General features: G+C 44.0%; 1 protein-coding gene across 1 annotated transcript; it reads right to left on the bottom strand.

The window, feature by feature from the left end:
• Positions 1–815: 815 nt before the first annotated feature.
• On the bottom strand, positions 816–20983 carry abca5 (ATP-binding cassette, sub-family A (ABC1), member 5). The gene is made up of 38 exons (XM_040014133.1): positions 20838–20983; positions 19595–19764; positions 18305–18491; positions 18037–18210; positions 16886–16983; positions 16532–16758; positions 16306–16447; positions 15982–16170; positions 15535–15682; positions 14665–14842; positions 14329–14387; positions 13835–14121; positions 12638–12757; positions 12413–12551; positions 11824–11914; positions 11558–11697; positions 10861–10980; positions 10555–10756; positions 10077–10243; positions 9478–9605; positions 9123–9260; positions 8927–9040; positions 8597–8767; positions 8400–8513; positions 8126–8263; positions 7923–7991; positions 7745–7836; positions 7411–7534; positions 7124–7241; positions 6939–7030; positions 6648–6823; positions 6403–6478; positions 5992–6086; positions 5687–5806; positions 5447–5599; positions 4427–4506; positions 4287–4342; positions 816–4195 (listed from the first exon to the last, which is right to left on the bottom strand). The coding sequence occupies exons 1-38, from the start codon at positions 20848–20850 to the stop codon at positions 4055–4057; spliced, it is 5046 nt and encodes a 1681-aa protein (XP_039870067.1). The 5' UTR covers positions 20851–20983; the 3' UTR covers positions 816–4054.
• Positions 20984–20990: the final 7 nt, after the last annotated feature.

Genomic DNA, 20990 nt, shown 5'->3' with positions numbered 1-20990 from the left:
CATTTTAATGGAATTATCAGACAAATAATAACCACAAAAGAAGCTCATTAATCTGTTTTGGTGACTGAAATTCATAGTATTTTATTAGTCTGTTGCTAATAAACCACCAGGTAACTGTGTCTGTGCATTAACACCACCGCTGGCTGCTAATTTAACACACCACTTAAATATGATAACTTCTCCAAGAACCCTAATTCAGTGGCAGCCAAATCAGTAATATTTAGGCTTCAAAATGCAGAGTCCAAAAACAGCGAGTGACATCATGGTTACGACTTCCATCTTTTAGATACAGTCAGGATTCAGTGCTACCTGCTGTTTGGTGACGCTGTGAAAGAAACCAACTCAGGTGCATAGCTAAAAAAAAGAAGAGAATAATTGAACTCCTGAGTTTATAAACTTTGTTGCAAGTGTGTGATCTTTTGCTATGAAATAAACTGATGTGCAAACGTCTTGAGCCAACCCTCATTTCTTTATATTGTGCTCCCAAGGAGACACATGTCCTTTAAAGTTTGGAGAAATTATTCCAGAAAGAAACAACAGAAAGCTGCCTCAGAGTTCAGACTGTAAAAGAATAAATCTGGTGACACAAACATTCATTTTCTAGCTAATTATACTTGTATAAACTCTTTTTGCCTCGTATATAATATTTCCACATGTTTGCGAAATATGAAGAAATGAGGAGCTGCTCGACACGTGCACAGTTCTCCGCACTGTCTGCCTTTGGTGCATCGCTCTAAAAATCTCCACAATCCACCAAACTGTCTCTGGCTGGATGGTCTGTAACAAATAAACCAAAAACAAACAAAAGGCCAAGAAATATTATACAGTAACATTTAATCATGAAAAGGTCGAGCAGAGACCATAGAGGGACGAGTGTCCATTCAAACAAAGGGGCGCGATAGGAGGAAAATACGGCACACAGCTAAACCACAGTCTTTTAAAAAATAAAGTCAGTGCACAAATAATCTTACAAAGATTGCATAATATAAAGAAAGGTTATAAAATTTCCCAGAAATAGTGCAATTTTACCACCACCAGGAAAATAAAATAAAACCTGCCCCAATGTCGATGCCAGTCGTCTAAACGCTCCGCCGGAGAGCATCTTGGTTTTCGTCACGCGAAACGTTTTGAACTAAATGCTCTGCGGTCTGGAGGCAGGGCTCGGAGTGAAAAGAGAGCAGATGTTTCTGGATGGCTACATGTTACTGAGACACAACACACACATGCAAACAAACTCTTCATTGCACTTGGGAAAATGAATATAAAATGAGTTTCTATACAATAGTGTATATGGGACAGTCCAGAGAGGCCCACCTGTCGATACTCAGCACACACATTTAACTTAAAGCAGAGCCAGTGTTTCTACTCAGTCTGCGGACTAAAGGCTACATGTGTGCACAAACATACCCACAGGGCTTCAGTTTTCACATTTAATAAGGACATAATAGCAGAAATCCCACTCATTTCCTCCACCAAAGGTATATTTCAATGTTTCTTGTATGTAATACATCTTCACAAACACAGCTCTGACACTGAGCTCCAACTCACCTCCAGTAAAAAGCGCCTTACAGATGAATGGCAGCTACTGCATAAACACATGAAGGTAACTTATCCCTGACACCTCAAAAACAGAGTCACACACACGACCGGGCTCAGGAAAGGAAATAGAATAAATGCTGGAATAAATGTTGCTGGCTGTTTTCTGAAAATTAGAAGAAATCCAAGAAAAGGTAATAACTCTGTGCTGCAGAGTCGGACCACACCAACACGCCAGCAACACACAAACACCCCCACACATCCTCTGTGAGCTCAGATAATCCAACTGTGAGGACTGAGTTTGTGATGTTGCTGCACAACACTTCTGTTCCAGATATCTGATCCACCCCTGTGCCGGCACATCATCCTGCAACGCTCTCAAATTAAATAAAAATACATGTACTCATGATCTGCAGAAAAATCTCCCTCCTGGCTGCATTTATGATCACTAAAGAAATAAAACAAACATCGTAAAAAGTGTCTTAAATTCCCTTTAAGCCAAAATCCTCACACCTGAATGTCATGAAAGAATTACAATTTGTCGGTTTGCTGATAGGTAGTGCACCAACAATGTTACTCTCTAGTACAAATCTACTAGATCAGAGGTGTCAAACATAATGTGAAGATTAAAAGAAGCTTTACAGCTTGGACTGCGTTTTTTGCTTAAGAAAGTAGAGTCTTGACTCGTCCAGTTCATCTGAGCCAGAGGTCACTTTACCGCCTTCTTCCTAAAGCTAGTTCTGCCCCCCCAAACTAAACGGTGCCTATAAAGTAAGGAGGGTTTTTCCTAAATATAAAACAATTTGGCACCACTTTCCCTAAAAAAAAAAGAACATATTTTAAATCCCTCCCCTCTTTTCATGAAATGACTGAAATAACAAGGAGAGAGAGATTTGTTAAGTAAGGTAGCATAGACTTCTTATTGCCTTTAGTGTATGTGGAGTAATTGTGCTTACATGCATCGTCACCACCTAAAAATCTCATTCTGATCCAGGAGGAATCCTGGGAAAATGTGCATTTTTCCCCACTGTGCAAAAAGAAGAAAAAGTAAAATTCTGGGAATTAACTAAAAGTTTCTGTTTTCATTACAGATCAAAGTCCAGGCAATGATCAGCTGGTACTTTCTTATTTTACAGACTGATTTCTTTAAGAGTTTAAACTTCTTCATACCAAATAAAAAGGCAAAAATCTGCTTTCTTTACACGTTTGTAAGGAACAGCATCAAGAAAAACTGGACCCAGAATCTAAAATGAGTTTGACACCCCTGTGCTAGAATACACGCACAAACACTATAAACAGCACAATATACACACATCAAATAAGCTAGACAGAGTTAACAAAACACAGCTGCATGATCCAAAGTGGCACCAACGTGAAACACGAGTGACGTCAGGAGCTCCACGGAGCGGTCACTGAGTTACGAACCCTCCTCTCACCGGAGGCCAAGCGTACATTCAACACCTGTTACGAAAAGAACGCCTAAACGAGCCCCGCCTGGATCCAACGTCTAGCGCCACCTCGGAGGTCGTTCGTCTCTCTAGTGCCATGAGATGAGGGCGGAGTGCTACATGTACTGGTGTGCATATTCTACACTATATTCCTGCATCCTGCTGCCGGGCGACGCTCATCGCTCGCCCCAAAGGATCCAGCTACCACTTCTGAAAATAACCAGCCTCCTCTTTGTGAGCGTGCATGCTGAAACACTGTGGAGAACCAAGGTCGGGGCGTTAAGATGAGGATGCTGCTGTAAGATGAGGGGAAGGGACTTTTTTCTTCAGCCTCAGAAGAATAAAAAGCAAACACGGTGTTAGTTTATTTTTTTGTTGGTTTTTTTAAAGGTTTAAAGAGCCGTACCATGTCTCTTTAGGCATGTTAGTAGATAGGCGTTCACTTCACAGGCTCACATCAACGACAGAGCGATTTCTGCACGTGCTACCAACACTAATAAACCAAAGATACTCGTCAGTGCCAATACGTGAGGAGGTGTGGTTCAGAGATGTGCTGCTTTGGTACCATTACGATTATGGACGGTAGTAAACAAAAACAAAAAAAAAATAAAAACCACACCCAAAGAGACGAGAAAACACATTTACAGTAACACTCCTGCTCAGGAGGACGGACGGAAAGGATCACAAAGCTTATATATATATATAATTTTTTTTTTTTGTCATTTAACGGACTCCCTGTGAGGATAAAAAACATTAGAAAGAGGAGTAAGTGTGGCATCAGCGTGCTGAGAAAGACTGCAGGCCCCTCGGTCAGTGCGAATCAGAAAGCACCGATGGACGACAGCAACACACACATGCGCTCCCACAGGAAGAGGCCACAACAGCCCAAACACACAGTCAATCCCAGTGTATGCAAGGCCCGCCCCCTCCACCCACACAGGTCTGACGATCATTTTAAAGGCGGTGGGCGTGCAGTTTGTGGGGCAGTGCTGGCGTGAGCCCTCAGGCGCTGAAGCCTGGCAGTTTCGGGTTTCTGGTCAGTTACCGGGCAGCTCCCTCTCGGGTGGAGTTCAGAGCTGGTGCACGATGCTGTCTGTGTGGTTGACCGAGACGGAGCCGTCCTGGCGCAGCCGCTGCCACTGGAAAGTTGTGCTGAGGGAGCCCACCTCGTCCTCCTCGTTCTCCTGCTCCTTGGCAAACTCCATAAACACCTGCAGGACAAAAGGAAACAAGGAAAGCTTGGAGTGAATAATCCAGAGGTCCAGTGGAAGTACAAACTGACCGCCTGACCTGTAAGCCTACCTGCTCTAAGGTGGACTGGGAGAAGTTGTACTCTTCAAAGTTGAAGGTTTGCTTGGCTGAAGACACAAGGAAAGAAGATTAAGTACACGGGAGAGAGAGCAGAGCTGTGGAGGAGAAACGACGGGTCAGCACTCACTCACCGCTCTCTAACTGGGAGAAAGACTTGGCCAGCGATTGGACGTCCTCCATGGGGATCTTGTAAACCATCAGCGTAGCAAAGCTGGAAAAACAGCACACATACATACAGAATTAAACCGGGACACACAGAGCAGTAGCAGGCGTCTGTGTTTCCACAGCTCTGTTTTCCATAATGCTTCCTCCTCTCTTTTTTCGCTCTTAGTTGACTTTTAGTTTTGACTCTGAATTTAATCAGTGGTATAATAAGCTACAAAAATACATATAAAAGCTCATGTTTTGCCTCATTTATTGATTTCTAACATTTTTATTTAAGCTTTTTATTTACTTCTACCCCAAAAACAACCTCGAACAAGTCCCACACGTTGAGCGAAAAAAGTGTGAAAGCACAGGATATCTACTCCCAACTGTTATTTTAAGGGAACTCATTAAGTGTCCATCACTGTGTAGCTGAAGTGGAAGAAAGACAGGTGTTAATCAACTGAAGCCATCTACAGGAAGAAAACACTGAAGGTTTCACAGCTGGACTAGCTGCTGTGGAGTTATGTGACCGCATTCCCATCTGGTGCTCTCTTCACCGCCATCGGTGCTCGCTGGCTTTATGATCACAAATATACAATCCAGCCCACTGGACACGTTTAGTAAAAGTGAATGAGGATATACATTTTGGACTGTCTTTTAAAGAATTTTACAGCTTGTCCTACTGATAAACACCTTTCCCACTTTCTTTCATACTGCACCAAAGTCCATCCATTCAAGTAATGAAGAGTTAAATGACTGAAAAGTTGCAGCTTTTTTCTTCTCTGGAGACATTTATGCTTTTCTATTGTGTCCACACAGATGTCTTTCATTAACTACAGCAGCATTTCTTTATCATGCAGAAACACTGAGACACACTTGAAACTGCACAAGGATTAAATGTGACAGAAAAAAGGATTTTTACCAATCCAACTCACTTAAGATCAAAATGGGCTGTAAAACGAGTCTGACATCCCTGAACTGCACACAGACAGGTCAGGGCTCACCTCTCCTGCCGAGCGGCGTGAGGGAATATTCGTAGGATCTCCTTATGCAACAGCGCCACCTGCTGGAGCCCCGTCAGCTCTTCTCTAAGTTTCACCTCCAAACTGTAACCGCGGCCATATTTTCCTTTTAAATGTTGGATGGAACCGATACATCTGCAGGAAAGAGACCAAGCATTAAGAGGCATTATGCCGAGACTCGGAAGTTTGAGAAATTATCGAGAAAGCAACTGTGGAGCGAACCTCAGCTGCCCAGAAACCATGATGGCGACGCGGTCGCACACGGCCTCGGCTTCCTCCATGTAGTGAGTGGTCAGGATGGCTCCGCGCTGACGGTTCTTAAAAGCGGCTCGCATGGCCCTCCTACACGAAGGAAACGCGAACGATTTACGTACTTTTGCTTTTTTAACGGTAGCATTGCTTATGAAATTAAACACATTATTTGGCAGTGAAAGAAAAGAAACATTTATTTGAGAGAACTTCAGCGCTTCACATTTGAAACAAGAAAAAGGCAGAAAAATGCTTCTGTAAGGAAAACATCGTCTCACCACATGCGCTGTTTGGACTTTGGATCCATCCCTGATGAAGGCTCATCCAGTAAGACGATCTGAGGATTCCCGATCATGCTCAAGGCAAAGCACAACTGCAGACATACAACACAATAATATCATACAAACACTGTAAACCTATAACAGAAAAGATTCGAAGTGCCTCATGTGTTTCATGACAGAACATACATTTAAGGCTTTTACATTTGAAGTGAGACGTTTAAACGCCAGTGCCGCGAAAAATAAAATGAAACTTAAAAAGCTAAAATATTCTGACTCATTAGGAGTAAAACGTCGATTTTGCTGTTAACACCAACGGGTTTCTGATAAATATTTTATTATCAGGCAGGATAAACACAGCATTAACATTATAATCGAGCAGACTAATAGGCAAGCCGAGGGTCTCCTCACCTTCCGCTTGAGTCCTGCAGACAGAGTCTTGGCTTGTTTGTGTAAGTGGTCCTTCAGCTCCAGAGCATTCACCACACTGACAGCAACGGCAGACACACAACAGCCGTTATTAGCTTTACACTCTCTCTCTCTCGAAAAGATTTAAAGATCTACATCATCTTTGACTGTCTGACTGTTAAAAATAGAAATCACTGTGGTCAAACGTCAGGGGGAAACCGGTACTGAGGATGAGACCGAGACTTTACCGTTTGATGATCCCCGGCACGTCCTCTCCTTTCAGGCCTTTAATGGCGGCGTAGATCTCCAGATGCTCCTGCAGAGTGACCCGAGGCCACAGAGGGTTCACCTGTGGACAGTAGCCCACGTGCTCCAGAGGATTGTCCACTGAGCGAAACTCAGTGCTGTAGTCTCCCAGCAGCACCTGGACCAGGACGAGCAAAGATTCAGAGTGTTTTCTTGGTTTAAACACATGAGTAACATGACTGAAATTATTAAATAAACAGACCGAGGAATGCTTCAGTATCATCCTACTGTACCTGGCCTGCAGTGGGGTCAGTGTCACCTGCCAACATGTGCATGATGGTGCTCTTTCCTGCTCCGTTGGGGCCCAACAGTCCAAGAACTTCACCTGAGGAAACAGCAGGGTAGGATTCAGACTGTGGGTGAAGTCGGCCGGTTGGGAACCACGCAGCATAAGAAAAAGCAGCAAGACTAAGCGTACCTTTACGGACACAGAAAGAGACGTTCTTTGTGGCCAGCTTCCTCTTCTTGCTTAGAGAAAATCCTTCTCTCCTGCCCTTGTACTGCTTCTTCAGGTTACTCACAACCACGACCGGTTTCTAAACAGACACAGAAAAGACAGAAAAAGGAGCAAAATGCCTTCAGATCACTGACGAGAAACAAAACACTAAAGATGCCTGGCTAAATTAATCTTTATTACACTTTGACTCTTCAACAGGGACCAGAGACTTCAACAGCATTCTTAATTTATGTATTGTAAACATTTACCTCTTCACAGGACTGACAGCTGAGGGCCTCTTTGACTCTGGCCCTTTCCATCTGGACATCTTCGTCTTCATTCTGGCCTTCTTCTAGGTTCCTCTCCACCTTGGCCTTGGACTGGGATGAGATCCTGTGAACATTTTAAAAGAAAATCAGGTCTGCTGCATTTAATGTAGGCATCAAAACCTATATGTTTTTATTGCAGTAAAACGGTTGCGACCACATTTTGTTCAGGGATCTGGGTAACTCCAAAAGCCTCACAAACCTTTATCAAAGCAATAAACCTCAGCATAAATAAACCAGAGGTTCCTGTAATCAGAGTTATGAAAGCGATCATCACCTGCAGAGCTGATCGTTTTTCATCGTCCTTCCTCCAGAATGGATCTCCAGCCAGCGAAGCAGGAAAAGCAGAACGATGCACTGGAGATAGGGCTGAGCACAGACACACAGTTACAGTTAAATACAGTTCTGACATTTGTTTATCACATTTTTCCCCCCACGTTATGAAATATACATACAGCTAAAACTGAAATGAGCAGGTTCTTCCACAGGAAGTTCTCCTCGTAGACAGTCGGGAGGAAGGTGGCCTGAGAAATGGAGAAATGCTCTCAAACATGACTCCAATAACGGCCTCAGCCCCAATGATACATGATCGTGTATTTATTTGAAAAACACAGCTGTATGCTTGACAGAGAAAGCAGCTGTTGCCCTGAGCTCCTACCTTGGTGATGCAGTTGAGACAGCCCATGAGAGGGTACAGCGGGTTGAACAAACACAAGAGGTTGTGCAGGGTTCTTGTCAAAGCTGGATTGTTGTTTACGAAGGACAACTGAACCACCGAGGCTGACACGACGCACACCTGAGGTACAAGCAATTTATTTTTAATAAAGGTTTCAATCTAAAGCATTTTTGTTGTCATGTGAAGAGCAAAGAAAAGAAGAAGAAGAAAAAACAGCAGCAGCAGGCTTGTTCAGGATCACATGTTTGAGTCTCACCATCATGGAGATGACAGAGAAAAAATCCCTGTTGCTTTGGACTCGGGCGAAGCCGAAAGACGACACATAAGTGAAGAGAATCATGGCTGGGCTGAAGCCAACGGTGCAGAGAACCTAAGGCGGGGCAGAAGCCATGAGATGAAGTCACGTATGTGTTGTATTACAGAGGAATAAAGTCTTTAAGCAGCTGGACGCACCACCGCAGAGAGGTTGCTGGAGTTGAGCAGGTTTCCGGTGTGGAAGGAGAAAAGGATGATGGACATGAAGGACAGGATGAGGTAATAGAACGGGATGTCCACCGCTGCCTGACCGCACCAGTACGCTGACGGTACGAGACCAGAGATGCGCAGAGTTGAGCGACACTTTATCTGCAAAGGGGACAAAACCCCCAAAACAAAACACAGAAGTGACGAGAAATGTGACTGTGTGGCCCGATGTTCTCACTGTACCAGACAACATTTCTTTTCCCCTCTAAATCTTTTGTTGAAAAGATGAATCTGTTTTTATCTCTGTGACTAACTGGTTACCTCTCGGTCTCGAGTGTGGTCCATTGCAAAATATGCCGGCATTCCAGCTGCCAGCATTCCCAGTATGATCGCCTCTATGTACACCAGCGCGTAGGATGTAGCATCAGGGATTTGCTGATGGGCATCACAAAGGGAGAGTTTAGTGTCTTGGAAACGACCTCTGTTATCTGACTCTATATTGGTCAAAGGCACTCACATATTCAAAGGGTTTGGTCCACGTTCGGATCTGCCCGGTCCCATTCAGACCTCTTAGGAGAGCATTGCTCAGTATATTGACGGTCATGGGCAGGGAGTGAACAGTCGTGCTGTTAAATGCAACGCTGTATCTGAAACCCTGTTAACAACACATGAAACAAAGTGTCAACAGCATCATGAACTCAGCACTCCATCTAAACAGAAAGCTCTCAGTTAGAGGAGCCAGCAGCCCTCAAACAAAGAGCACTTTGGCTGCAACACGAGCACCGTGACACGTTAAATGTAGGTGGAGGTGCTCCAGTCTCATCTAATCTGATATCAGTAATTAAATTCAATCTATGCAATATTAAAGTGACCTTGCTGGATCTTGTTACGTTGATGGCAGCGCTGTGGGGGGCCGCCGCCATGTAGTCGCTCTGCTTCATCATTTCCACTTTGATGTCCTGAGACTCGATGTTGTGGATGAAATCGGAAATATCAGAGCCTGCAGGTACAAAAAAGACACGGCTAAAATCATCCATACAACCATTTTCTGCTGCGTCACAGGGGCAGCGGTCCAAGCAGAGATGGGCAGACCTCCTTCGACATAATCTGAGTTTGTTGCCACTCAGCGTGAGCCCAGACACCCCTCAGAGGAAGCTTAATCAGCTTGCAACTATAAAACTGCAGCATGTAGAAGCTCATACGCGTCAATAAAAACAATTCAAATCAACATCAAGGAGGTCGGTTAAATTACACCCACGGGACATATTGTAATGATTATGGTTAGTGGGATATTTCACACTCGTGCAGAAGTGCGATGCTTCATCACAGTGTTTACATCATGTTGTGCTTTGTGATAGAGCTGAGATCTCGAGTCTTATTCAGGGAAAAAACCCACTGAAAGTGAAACAAGCCTTTTAACTCAGTTACACAGAAACCGTCAGGCTGCCGTGTTTGTATCTGTGACACTCACCAGTTGAGTTCTGAACCAGGAGGCTTGTGGCGTATCTCTGGGGCGCCTGGTTCCTCCTGAGGAGGTAAACTGGCAGAAATTGGCGGTCTGAGGAGTGAATCTGGATGTTTCCTGTGGCCAGCGACAAAACCAGGACTGCAGCCACAAACACCAGGAACAAGGCCAGACTGGAAGAGGAGGAAGGGGGAGGTTAGAGTCAGGAAAGTCTCGATAAATGGGAGGAATAAAGCCTCAAAACACATCCCTATTTCTGTGGCTGGACAAAGAGGCAGAAAACTATGGATGTCATTCAGTTCTTTAACTCTAAGCTACAGGAGCAGATGGAGCATGTGTGTCCATCATATGACAGATTAACATACAAACAACAAAAACAAACAACATGTATTGTATTAAGGTAATAAATAAGAAGCCCGGTTTACCCATGATATCTTCAAAATAAAGAAATTGGCTAATAAAGTAAAATAAGGAGAACACTCACGTGTAAATGAAGGCCTTCCTCTCCCGGCGCATGTTGAGCATGTGCAGCCACGCCACGGTGCTGAACTGCTGCCGCCACAGGGCGTGACCCGTCACAACGTCCGACTTTGTGTCGGAGAACGTGAGCAGCCTCTGGTCCGTGTCGTCCAGGGAGGCGGTGTCGCACTCGTCGTCCGCCTGCTCTCGATTAAACACGCTGTAGTCTGAAGACATGAAACGACTTTTACTCAACACCAGAGCTCCTGCAGACTTTTTCCATTCGAAAAACTGAAATCAGCAGCAATCGTCAGTTTGGCGACACACTCACCAGCCTGATCCACTTCAGCCTCTGCCTCCAAACGTAGAAAAACATCTTCCAGCGTTGTCATGGAAACACCATAGTTGACTATTCCCAGTCTGGGTTGAGAGTCGAGCTCCGAGAACAGGCCTACGAAAGATGAATTCAGGACCGCTCAGCGCGTTGCGTGGCTCACAGTCAAAGCTGAATCATGACTGAGTCACACTCTATTTTTAAAATACTGTCTGGATATTTTTAAAGGATATTAAAGAAACCATGAAGGCCAGGAGTAAGTAAACTTTCCCCTTTGAGCGGGAACAACTGCTCCAGTATTACTCTGCTCTGCCCCAGTGCAGATTCAGAGGTTCAAGAAATTGCTTTATTTGCAGTCGATTGCTTCGAGTTATGATTTTTAAAAACATTATTATACAATGCACAATGTCAAAGCAAGGCAGGTAGACCAAAAACTGCTGATGGGCACATTTAGGAGAACATGTCTGTGCACAGCTGCATGCGTGTTGCTACAGAAAGCAGGCAGCTATCAGAGAATCAGGTCAGGATAAATGTGCAAAAACGTGACCCGACTGTAAACTAAAAATATAATCAGTACAATTTAATGCTCAAAAAACAAACACGCACAAAGGAAACCTCTGTATGGTCGACTCGTGTCATGATTTTTCTTTAAATTTTTTTAAATGTGACCGACGGACGTTCCTGTGAATCGAACCTGGGAACGTGTCCATGCTCTCGAAGGGCAGAGTGAAGGTCAGCTCCGCCTCGTGCTGTCGGGATAACTTGGCTTTGGGAACGTGCTGCTTAACCAAAGACGTGATCTTTTCTGCGTCACATGCCTCGCTGATAGACATTCTGCAAAGGATGAAGAAAAACATCTAAATCTAGTTCGATAAAGACGCCCAAACTCAGCAATAACAAAAACAATCGAATTAATTATTCCTTTTGGGTTCTTGTAAGAGTCAATGAAGGGGTCCTTGCCTTAGATGATAGCCCACACCGCACTTGATCTTGAGATACAGAGAGGAGCCAACACACTTCAGCTGACCTTGAGAGATCACAGCTTTGCGATCTGCAGAAACAAACATTCAAAAAAAATAAATCAGACATGTTTTCAACTCGCGTGGAGATAAACCTTTGTTCTCATATGGGTCGAGCATAAAACTGGAGCTGCTGCTCGGTTACATAAAGCTGTGCTGGTGTTTTCTGCTCGCCTCTGCACCTTGAATCTCACTCTTGAAATTCTCCTGCAGCAAGGAAGGCAACTCAGCGCTGACCTCATGATGAATAATATCACCAAGCTGGAGCATATGTCAGCAGCATACTTTAAAATATGCATACACAACAAACCTGAGTGAAAACTGTTCATCCGGTCAAACGGTTTTATTTTAAACATCATCAAGAAAAGACGGAAAATTTTCTGCAACACCAGCTCCTGATGAAAATATTGATCAAGCTAGAAGATCCTGAGATACCATCATCCAGGATAAGAATAAAGCACAATTTCTGGTCTATATTTCCAGTCCAAAGTGTGGGTTTGTGTATCTTACACAACAAGGAGCATTCGTACCAGCAAGGATGTCTGCCTCATCCATGTAGTGCGTGCTGAGCACAGTGACTCTGCCGGCCCGGCGACTCTTCAGCAGAGACCACACCTGGTGCCTGGAGTAGGGGTCCATGCCGGCCGTGGGCTCGTCTAAGAGCAGGATCTGACAGAAACAACCACAAACTCACGTTATCCGAGAAGGACTGGTGTCTGGATTCGAAAAACTGAAGTAAGATTGCGCACAGGTACCTTTGGATCTCCTAGGATGGCGATGCCCACAGACAGTTTCCTCTTCTGGCCTCCGCTCAGATTCTTGGCCTGAGCCGTCATGATCTTCTCCAGGTCCAGGTCCTTCAGCACCTTTGTGACCTGTCAGAGAAGGAAACACCACACTAAGGCTCAACAAGCACAGCTTTTTAAACAACCTCAAGAATGTCACATATTCTCCTGCTGGAAGCACTAATGCACATACATGAAAACTATGACACCAACATGCTCTGGAGTTTAGCCACGTTCCAGATCTTTCTATGAAATCTAAATCTTAAGGAAAATAGACGCAGACCCCATCCGTGTGTCATTTTTACTTTTTAAACAGTGGATTTAAAGACCTTCTAGAAGCAAGTCTCACAACTCTGCAGTCGTCTTTACAATAAATTTGATGTTCCCATCTAATTTAAAGCATCATCACTTACTGGATATATTAACTGTATGAATAGAATCACCAAAATGTGGCAAATTTGTTCACAAAGAGCGCTTTTTCTTATACTTACTTCTGACTTATACTTCAACTACATCTGCGCTTCATTAATTAATCTCGGGGTCTTCAGTCTAACCCCCCAGAGCACTGAACAAATGTCAGTCTGATGATTAGCAAAGAACATTTCTAATCTACCTACAGCTTTGCTGTGGAAACCACAGATTAGGATGGTAAGAAGACGTTTGCTACCACACACCCTGAAATTATAGGAAATGAAACTACTGTGTGTTTGTGCATATGCCAGTGCAGCAACGTGATTGGCTGATAGTTTCCTGGTTTCTGTGGGTTATTAGCTCTGTGGTGATAGGTTTCATCAGCTAAAGATGAAAAGAGATTTCTTCTCAAGATTCGCAGCCACTGTTCAAGTTTCTTCTTGCCGTCGAGTTTAAGCACATTTGGTTTATAAGAACTACAAATCACCTTTTAACGTCGATCAACCCTGGTGTCGAAGGTTGTCACCGATAGCTTCCCTGCTCCGGCACCAATATCTTGTGTTGGGTTCTTCTATTCTACTCTATATTTAAGCAAACCTTCATCTGATGGAGAACGTGCTTTTTTAATGTCAGTGTTTCCGTGCTTTGTCTTGTTATAGGTTTGATGTCATGTTTCAAATGTACGGTTTTAACTTTGATAAATGTCAGAATGTTTCAGACTTTGCACTGCGGGAACATTTCGATCGTCACATTTACCTCGGCGTCGATGTCTGCTCGTGGGATCCCTTTGATGGCAGCAAATATCCTCAGGTGCTCCTCCACCGTGAGCACATCAAAGATGATGTTGAACTGAGGGCAGATTCCCACCAGCTGCTTCATTTCGGACGCGTCGGCAATCTCTGCCACAGGCGAGCCGTAGATGGTGGCCGTGCCGTTCGTCGGCGGGCAGATCCCACACAGGATGTTCATGAGGGTGGACTTTCCAGCCCCGCTGTGTCCCAGCAGAGCTGTAATCTGTCCCTCATAGATGTCAAAGGTCAAACCTGAGAAGGAGAGGTAAAGAAACAGGAGGAGATACGGGATGTTATTTCAGTCCGTTGTAGGAATGTGGAAAAATATCGAATCTAACCATGTAAATCAGGCTTTCTGCTTATTACTGCGGTTGGATCTTTAGCCCACATTATACAGCACCTTCACATGACTCATGCTGTAACCTTGAACAACATGTATAATCATAGGAAAGCACTCACCCCTCAGAGCCTCCACCACGTTGTCCTTTTCTTTGTACACTTTGCGGATGTTATTGATGCTGTTGGAAACAAAACGAGCGAGCAATGAAGAAACAGTGAAACTGAAAGGAGAGAAGCGTAAACACAGCAGCGGAGTCTGTTGAAGAGCAGCTCTCAGGTTACAGGCTGGACCTCCAGGCTCTCCTCAGCTGATGCTACAGCTGAGCCTAACGCTGATCTACCCGAAGCTCTCAGAGCCGCCATCTCTCAGTCCTCTGAATCCATACTTTTAGTAAAGGTACTCTGTGAGCACTGACATAAGAATAAAATGAAATACTGGTAAGTTCAGGCTTTTACCGGATGGCTTCTTTCCCTCTGAACTCGGGAGAAACCGGCTCGATAGACTCGTCCCCACCAGGAGCGCCGTTCAGCTCAGTGTCGTACACCGAGCTCACCTCAACATAGCGCTTTCTGCGTTTGGACCAATAGGACGGCTTCAGGAAGTAAACCAAGGACCTCCGCATTCCAAACTCACCTGCGTATCAGGAAATCATCATGAAAACAAAATGAAAACACAAAACAAACAGAACTGCTAACCAATCAGCTTCGACCAGCAGTGGGGCGATTTAATGCTGCAGTCAATTAAAGCAGCACGATCAATGTGGTGTAACGCTAATTGAAGTACAGATGGATCTGCAGAGCAGTGCTGCACACACTCAGTGGGTGAAAAGGGAAACATCTGACAGTTTATTTCCCACTCGCTGCACAGCACACCGCTGGAGGGCTTTTCAAACTTGCTGTGGGATCTCAGCTTGTTCTTTTCCTCAATGCCCAAAAGCTTCTACTGATCTGTAGCGCAAGACATGTTGAGGAGGTCATTTTAACCATTTAAATCAGCTGTGATGGACCAAGGACACGTCCGAAACCTGCAGGACACCGGCCCTCGAGGCCTGGAGTTCCCCAATCCTGAACTAAAGAGAAAATTCAAATGGTTCCTGAAAATTTTACATTTTTGGCTAATTTTACAACCAAAATAATTCCAGGAGGGCCTTATGACACATGGGGGAATAGAGGGTAAACACTCTGTATTTTCAGCTGTTTTGCTACTATGTAAAAGAGAAAAAGGTGACTACAAAAAACACATTTTTACTAAGTTAATAGCTGCTGGATTTGTTCTGGCAAAAACCAGTGTTTGACCGCACTGAGTTCAAATATTTTTGCACTTACCAGGCAGCACCTGGTCCAGGTAGGTAGCCAGCAGAAGATAAAGGATGCAGTCCACAACCAGCATCAGCAACGGCACGTACAAAGGATGAGGCCCGTTAGTCAGAGAAGAAAATACAGCACCGTCTCCCTGTGCCTCCAAGTAAACAACCTAAAATAGATATTAGACAAATACGCACTGAGATCAGCCTCGGTGGCATCTACTGCACAAAGCTTCATCTTTCTGAAAAATGAAGGCTGGAAAACTGCAGAGATTATATTGACATTTCTAGCAAGCTGCAGAAAGAACCTAATATCACTTATGATGCAATTAATAGAAAAATGATTTAAATTAATTAAATGAACAAAAACAGGATCAACACTGAGGTGAGAGAGGACTGCAACAAGCTGCGATTTAATTTATTCCAGAAGGAGAAAAGTACTCCAGAGGAGACCAGAGCGTGTTTGTACCTGTGCAATGCCGATGGAGAAGGCACTGGGCGACAGCAGGCACAGAAGCCACACCAGCGGCTGTGGGAAATCCTTCACGAGGACGGTGAAGAGCGACAAGCAGCCAAACACCACCGTCAGCATGGATCCCACCGTGCTGGCAAACTTGGGCTTCTTAAACAGCGGAGTCAGCATGAAGGAGAAGAAGATCTGTGGAACAGAGTCAGGATATGGATGAGAGGAACGAACGTTCACTACTAACAACACAAAGGCTGGAATCAAATAGCCACAGCTATATGTTATTTCTTTATTTCTTTGCTTTCCCTCCATCCCAGCTCTACTCACTGATGATATTCCATACAGGAATATGAGGAAAAAGATGACAAGGAAGTTGCTGTTAGGAAACAACGCTGTGTACGTCGCGATGATGGCCATCAGGATGGACATGGTGGTCACCAGAGCAGCGTACAGGAGGCCCCATGATAACCTGTCAAACCACACGTACACATGAACGCGAGTTTCTTTGGTCCGAGTGTCCGAATGTGCAGCGGCCGAAGCCGTTTCTCCTCACCAGAAGGCTGTGTCGTAAAGCCCCATCATGGTCATGGTGTCTTTGAGACGATGCTCTTTCTCAGCCGCCACGTTGACGATGAGGAAGGTGACGAAGGGCGTGAAAGCCAGGACCAGGTAGATGGAGATGAGGGCGTGGGGGAACTTCTGAACCTCCACAGAGCCGGGCTGACCCATCATCACCGCCTTCAGTTCGAGCTCGCTCAACACCGAACGTTTTGTCTGCATCTGAGCACAAAAGATGATAAAAGAGTTTAAAACTTTTTTCAGTAACGTAGTCAAAGAAAATCCATGTGTGAAAAATGCAGTTCACATGTCCGAAATTCAACAGCAGCTGAGCTTCAGCCTGTCTCACCTGAATAATGGCTGCGTCGATCAGAGACTGGAGGTGAATGAAGCCGGAGTACCAGTAATTTGCAGCCCTGCAGTTTACAGAGCTCGACAAGCAGCTGGCTGCAGGAGACGAAGCAACGACAGCAATCAATCAAAATGTATTTGTAAAGGACCTTTGTTAAAGGTGATTCAATATAATATAAATCATAACAAATAATATACAATGACCATCAATATAGAGTAGATTAGAAAGATGAAACATCACAGCAATAAAATAACATTTAAACTAGTTTTTCAATAAAATAATACAAGGAAAGATTAAACAAAAGTAAATGATCTAAAAATCTAATACAGTAAAAATAGAATAAATACACTTTAAGTCCAAAAAACTAAAGTAAATGTGTAAGAATCAAGATAAATCCAGGCTAAAAGTTTGAAGATTTCAACACTTCTGTTTTAAATTTGATCATTTCTGTATGAAATATAAAACAACACCACAGCACGTCACACATCAGCTCTAAGAGGGAATCATCTCTTTTACAGTTCTGTTCATCTCTTCCTCCGCTCCATGTGTTCTTCCATCTTTTTATATTCCTTCATACCAAAAGAGCTACAAGTCAGGATCCAGAAAGCTGAAGGAGGCAAAACTAAAGGAAAACCCAGAAGTTGGCCACTAAACAAAATAATAAGTCAAGACCGTGAAAATCACCAACGCCCAGGAGTAAGCAGCCTTTAACCCTTAAAAGAAAACTCCAGCAGTAGAAGGGCGGCACCTACAGATGGAGAAAGAGCAAGACGCACTCACCAGGGCAAAAAAAAATAAGTACCAATCACAGCAGAGCATTGCTGCGCCCTGCCAGGGCTACAATGATAACTCGTTTAAGGATTTTACCACCAAGATCATGTGCAACGCCCCCACTGACTGCTGTTTCTTTTAAACCAGCACGAGTACTTTAAACGATTCATTATGGAGGTTTTTTTTACACCAAAGGACTCTTTCAAAGGCAGTTAGCAGCACATCTGAAGATGTATGCAAGTCTACAACACAAATGAGCTTCTGATCTGTCACTGTGAGGGAAGTGTAGAAACTTTGTACCCATTTAAAATAAAGTTGAGCCAATCCATAAAAATAAAGCGGGAGAAAGTATAATAGTTTCAATAATTAGGCTTTACCAATAGACTCTGTGTAGTCACTGGGTAAAGGCAGCTGGTTGTGCGGGAAACGGAGTTTGTAGGATGTGGCCGAGCTGTCCATGAACACGACGCCAACGTAGCTGGAGGGCTCGTAGAGGCTGGCGTTCTCCAGATCCTCCTCACTGGAGAACATCTCCAGACGATCCTGCATAACTGAAGGAGGGGAAAAAATGCTCGGTTTGCTCTTTTCGAACCCTCTGCACAAACCTAACGGACACAGAACCCCGCAGATGGTTTTCAGACTTACGCATATTCTGAGCCACCTCTTCCATGATGTAAGTGGTGATGTTACTGATTGGTGTGTAGCCGAGGCCTTTGAAGAAGTGGCTGTCACTCTCCAGCTCCGTCGTGCTGATGCCGCCATAGTAAACATGAGGATTCAGGGTGCTGATGAGTATCAGGAGCCCCAACAGGAGCAGAGGGAGGATCAATTCCTGCACAGACAGGGACACAGAAGGAATGTGAATAGTTTGCTCAGTAAACCCTGATATCCCCCAGGTCAGATCAGATATAGCGTCATCTCTTAAATATGTTTTCTTGTGTATGTCCAAAGCATTACAACCCAAAGTTGGTGAAAATTCATGCTCTGCGGGACAGGAAATGAATTTACAGGTACATTTTAGTGAGAAAAGACATTGCTTTCACTGATGACTGCATGCACACCGCGGCTCTAACTGCAAAACCAAACCGCGAGATAAAAAAAGAAAAAAATTATATTCCTATTGATAAACAACCTGTAAGGCTGAACTCAGAGGGGGGCATGTCAAGAGTTTGAGGCTTGTGGTAGACAGTACCAGAGAAGAGAGATGATTATGTAGTGTGAAGCATGTTGTAGGTAATTTGGCATCATCTGTGTACAAAACTCAACTTAAATATGGTGTCAACATTTTCTTCTCCCAACTAAAGCTCAAGTTTCCTGTTGAACAACTACACTTCTCACAAAAACACTGCAACAGATTACTAGATTCTAAAAATGTAGAACAAATCCAGTCTTTGGGGTAAAGGCGGGTCTGTGAGTGAAATAAACAGGCTGTATTATTCACAGCGGAGCTTAGGGCGGCCCTGACTGCTGTTGAGGAAGATGGAGGCGGTCCCAGAGAGCTCCAAGTCAAAAGAAAAGCTGATACACAGGCACATAAAAAATGCATAGACGCAACTTAAAGCTGAATAAAAAATGCATGGTCTAACAAAGCAGAAATAGAAAGCAGAAAGAAGCAATGGAGCGGCTTCAACTTTTAGCGACTTTTAGCACACAGGCGTAAAAACACGACCTTTTCAATGACTTAGTGACACAAGCCGAGACCAGAACACACCTCGACATCAGGCTGCTAGATTATGGTAAAAATCGCATGTTTCAGAAACTCTGGAAACATTAGATATTTATTTGATTTATGGTAAATGGTAAATGGCCTGTATTTATATAGCGCTTTACTAGTCCCTAAGGACCCCAAAGCACTTTACATATCCAGTCACACACACATCACACACATTCACACACTGGTGATGGCAGCCACATTTAAATAAAATGTTTCTGCACCTGCAGGCTCTGCTGCTTGGTCCTCCATTTGATGAGCAGATTCTTGTAGAGAAGACTTCTCGTTTGGTTCCAGACTCCAGCGTCTCTTCTGTACATGGGCTGCATGCTCCCAGCATTCCTCATGTGGATAACGTACGGACGAGAGGTCCTCTCACTAATCCTGGCCTCAGCTGCAAGGGACATAGATGGCAGAGAAGAAATTAAAAGCCCCGGACATTATGCACTCGAGCAGGAGGACTTAAGACAGTGAATCAATACAGCAGGTCTGCAGTTATCCCGCAGACTAACTGATGCTTTATTTCCCTCTAGCATCTTAAAGGCTGCTTTGCTTTGTCATGATGAAAGGATTAATATTAAACTTTCAGCTCGTTCTGACTCCAAACTGCTGCAAAAAATATTAACAAATTCTCAGGGGGAGGATTCATTTATGTGACCTGGAGGCAGTTACTTTAAGGATGTCTGTTCAAACTGCAACATATTCTGATGATTTAGGTTTCCCAAACTTTGTTTAAATTTTGGATGTTTTACCATCTAACTCTTGATTTTCTTTATGAATGTAAAATCCAGTGACGTGGTGTTTATGTGTTCGTTACATTACTGGTCTGCACAAATACTGCTGACTGAAGTGCTGCCTATCTGGGTCTTTTACAAAAGATTTCTGACAACAAGAGCATCATGTTGGTGGTTACAAATATGTAGTTATAGGAAATTATTTATTTTTTTGCCTGGCTGATTCATACAATAAACTTTCATTTGAAGGACTTTCCGCTCTGCTTAGAGTTTGCTGCAGTAATATATAGTATTACATATTAGTTAACTAACCGAGACCCAGTATCGGTGTATACAGGTGTACTATGACACCTGTCAGAAGTTTCTAATAAAGCAAATTAAACCCGCTTTCCTTGTTTTCGCCAACAGCGCTCCGATGTTAGCTACAACTGGCGCTAACCTGCTACCTGCTGATATTTCCATATGCTAAAGAAGAAGAAGAAAATCAACAGACATTAGCGTCGCCGCTTCGTCCTCACCCGGACCGGAAAACAGGACAGGTGTAGGCAGCTGAGTGAGCTAGCCTCTTCACAGAATTAACCGCGGCTGATTGAGTGTAATTTTTCTAATCTGACGCGCTGAATGGCAACACAGGCACACGGAGCAGCATCGAGCTAACAGGCTACGGCTGCCAGCGTGTGTACGCCGGGCTAAAAACACGTCCGCTCCAGAAAAACAAGCACAGCATACTCACGTATGAAATACATTAAGACATATCCTTCCTCAGCTCGCGATTTAACGGCATTACATTACAGATTTTATTTTGTAAGTATCAGGTAAACACCCCCTTAAACGAGCTGGTTTCTTGCGTCTCTACTTCCTTCTGTCAGATGCAACGCCCCGAAAT

Source organism: Simochromis diagramma, unplaced genomic scaffold, assembly GCF_900408965.1.
Source record: "Simochromis diagramma unplaced genomic scaffold, fSimDia1.1 OVJJ01000669.1, whole genome shotgun sequence".
In the NCBI taxonomy this organism is placed as follows: Eukaryota; Metazoa; Chordata; class Actinopteri; order Cichliformes; family Cichlidae; genus Simochromis; species Simochromis diagramma.
Note: the sequence above shows the minus strand (reverse complement) of the source record. Positions and strands in the feature narration are given on the sequence as shown.